Source organism: Apteryx mantelli, chromosome 33 (assembly GCF_036417845.1).
Source record: "Apteryx mantelli isolate bAptMan1 chromosome 33, bAptMan1.hap1, whole genome shotgun sequence".
In the NCBI taxonomy this organism is placed as follows: domain Eukaryota; kingdom Metazoa; phylum Chordata; class Aves; order Apterygiformes; family Apterygidae; genus Apteryx; species Apteryx mantelli.
The window spans coordinates 2,278,560-2,292,212 of record NC_090010.1 but is presented as its reverse complement, the minus strand read 5'-3'; the positions used below and the strand labels follow the sequence as shown (position 1 = coordinate 2,292,212).

Genomic DNA, 13,653 nt, shown 5'->3' with positions numbered 1-13,653 from the left:
TCTGAGTTAAGCTGTTGGGAACATCCCAGCAATTCAAACACAGGGTCTGATTCTGATCAGTGTTACATTAGCCTTTAGCCAGAGTTGCTCCTTCTGTGAAGCTAATTCTTATTATTATTCACACTTTTCTTTCTTTTGTTCGACCTCCGTGTTTTGGTGAACCTCAAGAGAACAGTCTTTTACTTCCCTTGGGGCTGGAGACAGACCCGTGCAAAAGTATCCCTGGGTGCTAGGGCTTTGGCTGGAAACTACAAGCAGAGAGCAGGCACAGCGAAAAGGAGTGTGAGAGCAGGAGAAAGCAGTGGATTAAAGATTTTTTTCAGATTGGACCTTTGCACCTGCTGGGGGTGAGTTGGGGGGGGTGCTAGGTGATGGTGGAGTGAGTGCACTGATCCTGCAAGGAGAAATTCTGCCTGATTACTGCTCTCTCTCTCAAATTATCAGTGTGTTTTTTCTCCTTTGCTGCATGCCCTGAAGAGAGAGTATGTTGTTTTCCCTAGCTTTGGGGAAGTGTGACTGACACCTGTCAGTTAGATTGACACCACTTTTCTTGCTTGCAGCATGGGACAGAAGTGTCGTGTGTGGGGTATAGCTTAAAGGAGAACCAGGCTTGGTCATTCCTTTCTGGTGGATTTGTCTGGCAAATCCCAGTTAATGTAATTTCAGTATTTTTTAAATTTTTCCAGTAAGGCAAGTGGATTCAGAGTGACAATGGCACAAGACAGACAGATAAGTCTTTCCTAGAAAATGAAGCAGGTGGACTTTCAGCCCTATCTTTGTTGAAATGTTAAGTGCTGTGTGCCTTGGGTGGGAACCCTCTTAATTCTTTTGCCTCCAGTGGAGTAATGCTGAGGGCCTAGTTCTGAAAAACTCAGCCCTCTCTTAACAGTGCATTTGCTTTTATCTGATTTTTTTGGCATTCACCATGGTCTGAGAACATGTTCTGCTCCATGAAGTGGATCAGAGAGAAGTTCATGCATGCAAGCCTGAAAGCTGTCCTGCTTCTTTTAGCCAGGCAACATTTTAGGGTAAAGCTGTGTGGGAGTTGTACATGCTAAGCACTTTTTTGGAGTCAGCCTAAAAGGACTTCAGAGAGCTCAGCATCTTTCATGATTGGGCCCTGGATGCTGGAAAACAGCTGCTACATGTGATGGTTGGCATCTGCTGCGAAATGGAAGAAGTGATGTTGGCTTCTCCTCTCGCTTTCTCTCGCTCGGGTTTTTAATTACAGACCTGAGCAGAGTGCAATACTGCCAGCTTGTCTGAGCCAGCCCAGCTTCGATCTGCTGACCCAACAGAAACCTCTGCTTGGGAGCATCCTCATTTAGCTCGTGGTCTGGCAGCTCTGTTGGCCGGTCAGGAGAAGGGATGGAGATAAATCTCTCCTGTCTTTCCTCTGGGGCAGTGGGAATGAAGAACAGGGGCTTTGCTTCACCTGTGTTTCCCAGGCCTGTGTAGCCGTATGAAGGCAAAGCTCTGGCTGCGGTAGCATGCAGCATGCAGCAATGTTAGTACATAGCACAAGCTGCAGATCTGGAACCAGCCTCTCCAGAAGTTTAGCACTAATGTGTGGGATCCATCTTTCCTGACTTTGAAACACTTTATAGAGTACTTCTGCAACGCAGACATCTTCAGCCAACTGCCTAGAGCCCTTTCGGTCCCATAGACAGTGGGAGGTGTTACTGGGGAATGATTTATTTGACCCAAAAGTATCTGTTTCTGTCCTTGGACTGGCTCAGATGTAGGTGTTCATGGCCAGGCAAAACCAGCCCCACCTTCTGGTCTTGCTCTGTTTGGCTTGGAAAACCTCCCAAGGCATGCCTCCTCCTTTTTCAAGCCCAGGGGGAAAGCAATTCCAAGAGTGGGGAGCAGGGTCAGTGGGTAAGGAGCACAGGAGATGGTCTTCTGGAGATACCTGCTGGTTCCTACCAAAAGCAAATGAAGGGACTGGTTCTGTTCATGTATGCTGGTGTAAATCCAAGTGCTGTATCTACTCCAGATTTACACCAGGGCACTGAAGCAAAAGGGAACTCTGGGAATCTGTAAGCTGAGCTTTGACAGCTGCACCTGCTAATGGGAATGCTGATTACTCATTGACAAGTGGCACTGGGTTGCTCCTTGGCTGGGTGAGGCTTTGTGCGGAGAAATTAAGTAGACTTGAAGAAGCGTCTCTCCCAAGCCAGTAAATAGCACAGAGAATATGTTTTCCCTTAATGGGAATGAGATAGCACGACTCTTTGAATAGTGTTAGTAGGCTTTGTGCTGCCAGTAGGAGGTGGTGCTCAACCTCTTCTGCTCCAGTGAGTTGGGCTCTGCCACGACATAGCTCTGGAAGCTCTTCTTGATTGTGGTTTTCCATACAAACTTCATGCTTGAGCTGCTTCCCGCTCCTGAGCTGAATCCCCCGGCCAGGCATCTCCCACTGCTGGAGCTAGTACCGCTTCCTCCCACAGCGAGCCTGTTGCTGAAGTCCAGCCCTAGTGTGTTCCCACTTCCATAGCTGTGTCTGGATGAGACCACAGCTGCAATGAGAAGCCACAGGGGAGGGTTAGTTTGTTGGGAATAGTATAAGGGAATTTCAGTCTTTGGTTTCACGTGTTGAGGGTTTTCCTTGGTAGTCTGCCACTGCCCATATTTCAAACCCTGAAGTATACTGTGTTTTTGTGGAGATAACTACTAGCTGCATGACTCCTTTGTCTGCATTATCATCAGTTCCAGGTACATAAGGAATAACTCAGTGAATACTCAATCTACTGCTTAAGAGCTAGATTACTTACAAATATTCTCTGTGCAAATGTCTTCTCCAGCCAGACTGGAAGAAGGAGAGGAGAGAGAAGGAAGAGCTTGTTATTTAGGATGGTTTCAAGCAACAGTTTGGCACCAGTGATGGTGACATTCGATAACCAAATGGTCTGGGGTGTTTAGTGTCTAAATGAAGTGATGAGTCTCTGACAGGAAGGACAGGAATTGAAATAACACCTGTGACTGCGTAGGATGGAGCGTGTATTCTGTTCATGGTAATTTTGGGGGATTCATCCTCAGTGACGCAAAATGGCACAGCCCAGTTGACGGAGCCGAAATAGCATTTATGCTTTGCGGAGATCTAACCCAAACAGTGATATCCTTTCTAAGGAAACAACCACAGTTAAAGGTTTAGTCAACACTAAGGCCTCAAACCACACAGTAATGAATGTCCAGCTACCACCTGGCCTGGACTGAGTTTTGCTCGCAGTGCATTGAGCTTCACCTGCTGCAGAATAGCAGGTGAATATGAGTGAATATTTAGTGAATATCAGCATATTTTGGCTTTGTTCATGTTTTCCTTTGTTAAAGTAACAATGTTGTGGGATGCAGACCTCCTAAAGCTCATTGATCATGGAGTTTTGAGGCCCTTCCCTCTCCTGTTGCAGGCATCACTCAGTCTTCTCCCCATGTTCCTCACCATGGCCAGTTCCTGAGAATGTCCCTACTCTGATTCTCTCTAGGCTGGGTCTTCTGCCTCTTTTTGCACTCAGTCCAAGCTCTTTCTCATGAGCTTTAGCATATTGCATTCTTCCCTCTCTCTCTCTCTTTATCTTTGTCCCATCATGAAGAAAGTCAAGGTCTACTTAACTTCTCAAAATGGCATTTTTAATATGTCCAAAAACCTCGAAATAGTATCCAATTGAGTATTCCATCTCCAGTCTGCTTGCACTTTCCAGTATAAAATGGCTTGTTGGAAAAGGCTAGACAAAAATTTCCCAGTTCACTTGACTGATTTTCACATCCTCACCTTGCTCTGGTACCAGGACTCAGCCTCTGCCCAGCTTGAGTTGGTGATGTCCTCGTACTGCACTTTGACTTCTGCAATAATGCTGTCCAGGTTTTGGTAGTTGTCCATGGACAGGACTGCAGAGGCGTTGGAGATTTGTGACCGCATCTGAGAGTGTTCCTGTAAGTTAAACAGAATTTATGCTCAGGCCCAAAATTTCACTCCTGCACTTGTCCCAGAGATGGTGGGTGGCAGAGGGGATATAAACAGGGGGGACTGCAGCTCTGAATCTCTGTCTCAGGCTGGTTTGATCCTGTTGGTAGCAGGGAAATGGGGAAATAGCATAACAGAGAAATCTGGGAGATTCTTATTGCTTCATAGGGGGCTTGCTGGAAGGTAATGTCATCTGCCAGTGCTTCCACCTTGGCCTCCAGCTCCACCTTGTTCATGCAGGCGACATCCATATCCTGGAACTGTGGCAGTGCAGGTGGCAAACCAAACCTGGCATGTCTGCATCCTTGCACAAGGGCCAGTTGTCATGAAACACTAACCTATGGAGAACAACCAGAACTGGGGAAATTCTTAACCTGTGCTTTTAACTAAGCATGAACTGATTTCTTCCTCCTTGCCTCTTCTTTTTGCATTGTATGTTTCCTTTGAGAACGGGGTGATGTTGTTCATAGACCTAAGCAATTTTTGCTATGTCTGAAAGCCATGAGTTTTCCCGTGTTTTGCCAGCCCGTGAACAGATATTTTGGATAATGCTTGAAATAGTGGAAGTTTCTCATTGTGTCTCCTGCGGGTGGGACTGGGGGGGCTGTGGATGGAGGGAATTAATGCAGAAGGGCTGAAAAAGTGGCAGAGCATCCAGTGGGGTGACTGCAAGATCTGGTTGACCCGGATCTGATCTGGTACCAGGGAGACCAGGACTCATGTGAGCTTTGGCTTGGAGCAAGAGCGAGCTATTGCCAGTGACTGACACAAGGCAGCATTGGCACAACTGGGTGTTTCTCCTTCAGGAGGAATGACTATATGTTTGCTAAGTGCTTTGCCCAGCTTGGTACTGCTGGATGAGAAGGGTTATTTGCATTCAAATGCGTTTTGCCTTTAAAAACTGTGTTCTTTCTTTGTTGTTGGTGCCTCACCCTCCTGAGCACCTCAAACTTGTTCTCTGCAGTCCTGCGCTTGTTGGTCTCCTCTTCATACCTGTTGGGAAGGTGAGGTGAGCATCCCTTTACAGCTTATATACTGCAACCAACTCCCACCCACCATGGGCATATGGGAAACCCTCCTCCGTGCATTTATTATGGGGTGCTTGCTGAGAGTAGTCTGTTCCCAGGGGGCATTTACCACCAATGCATAGATCTTAGAAGGAACCAGCAAGAAAAGCTAACTGATAAGCACAACCTCTGTCCTCATTGTATCAGTGTACATAATATATATATCACCAACTGCAATACAAAGACAGCCCTTGGGCTAGGTGGTGGTAAGAGGCCATCTAGAAAAGCTGCAGGCCCTCATTAAAGGCACATTTTATCTTTCCAGAAGTTTTCAGTGTGAATGGGAGCCTTGTACTCTCTGTTAGTTTTCTCCGGCCGTGAGGGCTAGGTGGAGCTGTAGCTGAGCTCATTGCCACCACACCTGGGTTAGTCAGCAGAGCCGGGATCTCCAGACGCCAGCTGCCCTGGTGGCTTTGGAAGGGCTGGGGATGGCAGGGGATGAGGGAGGGCAAAGGCTAGGGCAAGAAGAGCTGAGGTCAGGATCGCCTGCTCAGCAGCACCGAGCAGTCCTCCTCTTGGGAAAGGATAAAAACTAACACTAGCCATGGACTGATGCCCAGTTCAAATGAAATGAATTAAATGGGGGAGATGAAAGACGGGAGTTCAAAGGAAGGAGTCAGTGCAGCTAATAAAACATGCCATGCTGGTGTGACCCTTTGATGGGGGAAGGGCTTCAGATATCTTCACATCAGGAATATGCAGCCATTAAAATCATACTTAATGTAGAGTCCTAGCCTGTGTGCAGATTCATAGCTCTCTAAGCTCTTAGCTATGTAGAACAGGGAAATTAATTTGGCCTATGTCTAATTTCTAAGTGTCAAATTATTTATTGTTTGACTTATAAGAGCAAAGCATTAGGAAGAGCCCTTTGTAATCCATAAAGTTTAAAAAATAACAAAAAAGACAAGTAAAGCAAATTCCTAGGAAGTTAGGACAGAAGCAGTGACCTCCTTCTGATAGCTGTGACATTGGTGCCACCATGCAAGATGATGATCTGTGCTCAGCAGAGTGCTGAAGTACATGATATAATTGAACTTCTGCCCAAAGATTTCATTATCTGGGGCCAGCCTGAAGGAATATTCGTCACCTGGTGTCAGATGCAGACACAGTATTAAAGCTATTTAGCCTAATCCTCTTCTATTCTTGCCTGAAATCATGGTGAACGCAAAGGTCTTGTCTTAGCTGAGCAACCTCTGTCACTGCTTTGCTGTTGTAGACTGTGCTGATGTTAGACATTGCTGTTCAAATTTTAAAATTGCTTTCACCGTGGCCTTGAAAGGAAAATAGAAAAAGAAAACTCCATGACCAAGCTAATGAACAACATTATCATGCTTATGGCCGGGTTTCATCTCAGCTCAGCTACCTGGAAATTGGGTATTTTGGCTAAGCTCTGGGTTTTTTGGGTTTCTTCTACAGTCAATGGAGAAAGATATTATTCTCCAGAATGTTCCTTATCTTGTCCTAAAATGGATTAGGGAAGTCCAGATGGCTGACTTGTAGCAGACCCTTAGGTCTTAAGTGCCCAAAGTGACACAGGGCAGGATTTTTCTCTGCTAAATGTCCCTTTATGAAGGTAAAGAGAACCATAAAAAATAAGTCTGAAAGTAGAATGTGGAGGATAATATCTCGCCCTCAAGGCAATCACTTCTATTCCAGTGCTCCTTTTGGGCTAGAGGCACTGTTGGAGAAAGTGGCAGAAAGCGATAGACACATGATCTCCCAAGAAAGGGAGAGCACAAGGTTTTTGGCAGAATGCACGTGTCCTTGTTTTGAATTGCAGCCTGCTCCTAGCTCTCATCTCTTGTTTTTCTGGTTCCAGATTGACAGTTTAAGCTCCTTACTTATTCATGTCCATTAAGCAGTATATCCCTTGTGGGTATGGTAGCAGACACTATAGCTTGATAGATGTTTTTCCAAAGTGCAAGAAGTAGATGAGAGGGAACACCTCTTCCTGGCAGCCTAAAGAGTTAATGAGCTGGGCTGAAACCCTCAGCCAAGACCTCAGTGACTTCAACAGGATGGAAATTAATTCCTGACTTTCAGAAGTGCTAAAACCACCCAACATGTCAAGGTTAAGGGGCTTTATTATAAAAAAAAAAGGCGGCGAGGGGGGGAGGATCATCGACTTAAAACCTGTCTCACTTCTTATGAGAAGTGGGCTTTAATGTGAATTTTTATTGTTGCTGTTGTTTTAAATTTAAAGTGGACTTCACATGATTGTGTCATTAAATGCACATTGATAGGATGTGCTTGTCTGCGAAGGACCACAGCTCAGTTGACTGAACTAATTGGTTTGGTATGCCTGGCACGTGGCTGCCTTTCCCAACCCGTTAATCACCAGACTCACCTAATACAATGGGCTGGCAACCTTCAGGCTCATAAAACTAACCAAAATTTTCTAACCTGTACTTTTCATAGCAGTGATTACCAGGGAAAAAAAGTATCCAGAGGTTCCCTTGGGGCTTGCTTTTAACTTGGTATCAGTGGCCATTTAGTTTAAAGCTGATGGGACTGAAGTTGCCACAAGAGGGAAGCTAGAGATGTTGAGAATGTCCCTTTGCCATGCTTTGCTAAAGAAAAGACTAACTTTGCTACTCGATTGCATCCTGGGGTAGGAGAGACCTGTCCTGACATAGGCAAGTTGTTGTTAGATGTCTCGATCTGTGCTTGTCAGCTTTGTAGGCAGTGCCTTATCTGCTCAGAGACACTTCTGATTAAGATGATAATGGGCACTCCATTCTTCATCCCAAGGAGGAAAAGTGTGGGGATTTAACAGGTCTTTTCCATTTCTAATTATGGTGATGCCACTGATGGGATTTTACTAGCCCCTGCAGCCAGTGCATTTATGGAACAGCATGATTTGAATTATCTCCTTGCTTGGGCAAAGCTAGACTTATATTCCTACATGACTCATCACATAAAATCTTGAAAGATTACAGGGTTTGGGGCGTGATTAAGGTGGTATGAAAATGCTGAGATGCTATAATGGAGAAAGTAAGATAGAAGAATGCTTTTTCTTTCTCTTCCTGGTAGGAAGGGTAGATCCAAACACTTTCTTCCTTGATATGAGAGATGCCTCTGGGACTGCAATGAGTTTAGAGGAAGGAGGAAAAGGCCTCAACTGTTATGCATGTGACTTCTGTTTCCCTTCAACGCTGTTCTGCTGTATCTGGCACTCTTTTCCCTGCAGCCCTGTAAATTATTTGGAATTAAAAGAGGATGCAACAGAATGAATTCCATGTGGCTTTTATTAGACAAACACTGGGAAATGAGGCTCTCAGAGAGTAAAATAACAAACAGGAGCATGACATGATTTGTATAAATAGGGATAGATGACTTTGACTTCTAAATCTTTTGCAAATAATAGAGTGAGAACTACATGCAATACAAGACGAAACCTGGCACACGCTAGCTAACAGTACTGATGTCTGACTTTAATAGCATCTTTTGGTTGAAGAGGTGGTAGAGACATATTTCACGCTGGAGCTGCTTCCACCTCCCACACATGACCCAGCCATGCCTTGTCCACTTCCAGAGCTGAAACCAATTCCTCCAGCACAGACCCCACTGCCAACACCGAATCCACTGCTGCCTCCAAGGGTGAGACAGTTTCCACTTCCATATCCCGTTCTGGTCACAGCTGCAAAGGGAAAACACCATCTTCATAGATATCCGTGAACACTGGCCACTGAGTGGCAGAGAGACAAATGCAAAGGTCACAAAACTATCTTTAAAAGGGACTTACAGATATTCACTGCACTGGCACCTTCTCCAGACAGCCTGTTAGGGACCAAAATGAAAGACAGAATTTAAGAGGAGCCCATGGACACAAACTGATTGAAAATGCAGGAGAATTTCCTTAGAATATTTTTGGTAAAAACTGGAAAGTTTTAAGGAAAGGCTGCTATCTTCCAGGAAAGCTCATGTCCATAGGAGATTGCTTGCCTTTAAACAGGTTTTGGGTCTCTCTGAAGGTGAGAAGCCCAGGGGTCTCCTTTAAGGCTGACAAGGGTCTGCAACTCTATTGCAGTTCTGGAAACCAGGACATAAAATTGCACCTACCTGCATTCCTCTCCCTCCAGCAGCTTCCTGTATGTCGCGATCTCGATGTCCAGGGCCAGCTTGACGTTCATGAGCTCCTGGTACTCGCGGAGCTGCCGAGCCAGGTCTGCTTTGGCCTGCTGCAGGGCGGCCTCCAGCTCGGCCAGTTTTGCCCTGGCGTCCTTGAGGGCCATCTCGCCGCGCTGCTCAGCGTCTGCAATGGCTGTCTGCAAACTGGCACACTGGGGGAGGAAAAACAGTGGTTGGATCCCCCATCCAGAACATAGGCTGGTTCTCTCTGTACCCTGAAGTCACGAGGTCTGGTCTAGATGCAGAAGAGTTTGGATTAACATGTAGGTGTGTGATCTTATCTGTCCCTGAACTGATCTGTGTTCTGGGCCTGATCACAGCCTGGATTAAGTCTAACTTCACATTACAAGATTAGGCCACAGAAGGAGTTAGAAGCCTTCTGCCATTTCTGCTGCCATTTACCTGTTTCTTCACACTGTCAATTTCGGACCGCAGGCGCTGGACGTGACGGTTGAGCTCGGAGATCTCCTGCTTGGTGTTGCGGAGGTCGTCCCCGTGCCTGCCCGCCGTAGCCTGCAGCTCTTCGTACTGTTGTGGAGAAACGAACAACCAGTCAAGGTAAAATCCATTGGTTTTGGAGTAAAGCAGTGTGTGGGGATGCAAGGGTTTGCTCTCAGAAGCATGGGTCCCTTGATCCGAAATTAGACCTTCTGAGCTTTATAGGATTATTACATTTGAAAACACCTGGTATTATAAAAACCACAGTGAGACATGCCTCCCCTTGGGAATTTGGGAGCAGGAGTGTGATTTGTCCCTTGCAGACTTCCTTTCTGGGCACTCACCCTGGACTGGTACCAGGACTCAGCCTCTGCCCGGCTCCGGTTGGCAATGTCCTCATACTGTGCTTTGACCTCTGCGATGATGCTGTCCATGTCTAGGCTGCGGTTGTTGTCCATGGTCAGGATGACAGAGGTGTCTGAGATCTGGCTCTGCATCTGAGACAGTTCCTGCAAAAGCAGCAGTTATTTGGGTGAGTTGCAGGAGTGAGAATGTCTTGTGTTCAGAGGGAGGAAACTCCCCAAATAGAAGGTAAAGCTGAATGCACAAAGGGATTTTTTCCAAGAAACTTTAAGGCAGGGTAAAGACAGCAGGTGGTATTCTGTGCAAAAGCGTAACAGAGGGGAAAAGGAAGGCAAGAACATGTGAACTGTGAGGAAGATGTAAATGCTGGTGCTTACTGCCTCATAGAGGGCCCTGAGGAAATGTATCTCCTCCATGAGGGAGTCCAGCCTGGCTTGCAGCTCTGTCTTGTTCATGTAGGCAGCATCCACCTCCTAAAGAGGAAACACGTCGCAGAAATGAAATGGTTTTCCGAGGAGCTGAGGAAAAGGTAGAGAACGTATTTCTTGCTATGGTCACACAGACTACAAGCAGGGCCAGGAGACAGAGCGTGCACCCACCTTCTTTAAGATCACAAATTCATTCTCCACAGCTGCACGCTTGTTGATCTCATCTTCATATCTGGGGGATGGAAATGGAGGGTTTGTCTAGACTTGTAAAGAAGTCATTTTGTTCAAAAATATTTGCAGGACCGAGCTCTAACTTTTTGTGTATATAGCCGTATAACTTTCTGCCTGCCACTTTTAGCCGTGGGGAAGTGAGGATGCGTATGTCTCATATGCAAAATTAATCCCGGGCATTACTCAGAAGATGATATCAGAGAAAAGGCATTCTTTTCTTTTTGATTGCACAGATGCAATGGGGAGCTGGCATCTGTCACAGCCCACCTTGTTCACTGGGCAGATCACAGGTGAATAGACTTACTTGTTCTTGAAATCTTCAGCAAGGCTTTGCATCTTGTTCAGCTCCCCTGCCAAGTTCTCCTTGTCTGCCAGCAAGCTGTTCAGCTGTCTCCTGAGGTTGTTGATGTAGGTCTCGAAGAGGGGCTCAATGTTGTTTTTGACAGTTTTGTTCCCTTGTTCTTGCAGAAGGGCCCACTTGGTCTCCAAGACCTTGTTTTCTTGCTCAAGGAATCGGACCTGGAAAGGGGAAGTAGATTTTTCAGAAAGGCAGCAATTTCAGGAAACCTTACCTTGGAGAAGCAGAGTACAGTCCTGCAATGTACAGAGCACTTGCTGGAAGATAGGAGCACTCAGGAAACACCTGAGAATTCGTACTCAAAGATTGGACTATAGCAGAAGGATTGTTGAAGGCCAAATAGATGGAAACAGACATTGCAAATTTGATATTAATTTTCCTGCTCATATGGCAAACTCTGCCTCCTTACGTCGTCTATCACTATTAGCCCTCTGTTGCCTGGTCTCAGAATATTAGGATTGATCTAAAAAGCTCTGTGTGCAGGGCTCATCTCAGCATTAATGAGTGGGATGAATGGTCTCAAACTGGGGATCTTTCAGGTTTTACTCCCAGGCTGCAAATGTTAGAAACAGTGGTGCATGAAGAGCAGAATTGCTGATAACAATATAAGTTGTCCTTATTTGTGTTTTCCCACTGAAGAATCAGCACAAAACAATCAAGAAATCTCATCTCTCACCTTGTCAATGAAGGAGGCAAATTTGTTGTTGAGGGTTTGGATCTGTTCCTTCTCATCCTTACGGATACTCTGGATGTTGGGGTCAATCTCCAGATTGAGAGGTTTCAGAAGGCTCTGGTTGACCGAGACTTCATGGATGCCCCCAGCTGGGAGAGCAGGGAATCCAGGGCCTCCCATGCCTCCACCAAACCCAAAGGCACCACCAGCTGCACCACCAAAACCACAGGCAATTCCAGAGCCAGCACCAAAACCTGCAGGTCCATAGAAGCCACCACCCCTTCCAGCCACAGAAATTCTCTTGCATCCACCAAGGCTGTAGAGGCTCCTGCTTCCAAAACCTCCACCAAATCTTCCAAAGCCAGCGGTGGTACCACAGCTTCCACCTTGGGAGGCAGAACGTGAGCAGAAGCTGGTGCTGCTGCAGGTATTTGGGATGAAGGCAGAAGCAGCACTGAAGCCAGTTTTGCTCTGGTTCCTAACAGCACACTGGCGAGACATGGCAGCTGATCTGAGCAGGGCAAGAGCCGTAGAAAGAATAAAGCAGTGAGGAGGTGGCTGAAGGCGGGAAGTTGAAGCTTACTCCCCTGGGCTGATACTGGCCCTTTTATACCCTTGCAAGCTGGGGATGGGTCTGGTGTGGTGCTCATCTTACTGATTAACTGGGCTTGGCACACCCAGCAGCGATGTGAACAGTGAGTTCACCGTGAGCACATGCACCTACGAAGCACTTAAGAATTGCAAGAATTGCATTTTTCTGTGACAGTCATGGTCTAGCTGTTGAAATACCTGTGAAAACACTAAATACCGCCTGCTCACCTCTTGTTCACAGCCATTCTTCTCCCTTTCCTTCCTTTTACCTCTGCAGTCAGATGGTTCCCGGTGTTGGGCAAGTGCTCACTCATCTGTATTTCATGGTGAATCAATCCCTTTCTTGTGTAAGGGCACATTCTTTCACTGTGCAGTGGTCCGAGGTGTGAGAACTTTGTTAGTGTGGGTCTTTGTTTTCCTGATGCTGTGGTTCTGAGTAAGCCCAAGCAGGGCATCAGCACCTCAGGCCTCAACTTGTTGGGAATTCTGGACACTTGTTTTCTTGCCCAAACAGGAGGCCTTTAAACCAGAGCAGATACAGAAGGGAGAAAGAAGTGATGGAGGGACAGCCAGGATTAATACAAGTCTTGGACCATCAGCTGTCAAAAACCAGCTGGGGACTGGGAAAGACATGAATGGTAGTTTTATGAATGGCATTCAGACCTTTTCTTTCTGCAGAAAGTGTCATGTTTCATTCTGATTCAGACTGACAGGTGATGAAATATCAGAATATGCCCTGGGAGGGAGTTTCCATTGGCCGTTACAACACAAAATCTGACTTGGCAATTTATGCAGGCTTCACCTTCACAGATTTTGTGCCGTCTCCTGACTCATTAGGTGACCTTGTCTCTACACGGTGTGAAGCCTGTTCCCAGGCTGCCCTCCACACACCAGTCTGTTGTCTTTTTTCTCCAGTATCTCTTACTCACAAGGAAATATAGGATTGGGGCTTGCAGCACTGTTCAGACAACTCCCTCTACTCTTATTTGCATAGCTCCCAGGAAATGTGAAGCAGTGCATTTTTCCAGTGAAAGCCACACATGCTATCTTGGATTGCCAGATGCACACTGTGCAGAAACACTGTACAGGTGGGCACTTGTCCCAAAACAGGTGAGATGCTCGAAGGTCTCTCCCAGTAGCTTGTCTGGGTGCCCATAACTTTGGTGATGGACCTGCTTCCTTCAGTCCCTGCAGCCCTTTGGGTTTGCACCGTGCCAGGTACGTCTCTCTTGCCGATGCCCATGTATAACCTGAGCACCTGCTCATCAGAGGTGTTAGCAGTGCACCTGCAGAGCACTTGCTGGGAAGTTGTAACCTTCCCCAGTCATTAAAAAGACATGTGCTGGCACTGGGATATGGAGCAGGCGTTTGCAGACACATCTTTCAAGTGCATGTTTGTGCTTGCCATT

The 13,653-nt window shown here is 46.4% G+C and overlaps 1 protein-coding gene across 1 annotated transcript; it reads right to left on the bottom strand.

Moving 5' to 3' along the window:
* Positions 1-8,450: 8,450 nt before the first annotated feature.
* On the bottom strand, positions 8,451-12,204 carry LOC106495069 (keratin, type II cytoskeletal 5-like). Its single transcript, XM_067314061.1, has 9 exons — positions 11,657-12,204; positions 10,927-11,141; positions 10,563-10,623; positions 10,341-10,436; positions 9,945-10,109; positions 9,565-9,690; positions 9,094-9,314; positions 8,777-8,811; positions 8,451-8,671 (listed from the first exon to the last, which is right to left on the bottom strand). Exons 1-9 carry the CDS (start codon positions 12,152-12,154, stop codon positions 8,466-8,468), a joined length of 1,623 nt encoding a protein of 540 aa, XP_067170162.1. The 5' UTR covers positions 12,155-12,204; the 3' UTR covers positions 8,451-8,465.
* Positions 12,205-13,653: the final 1,449 nt, after the last annotated feature.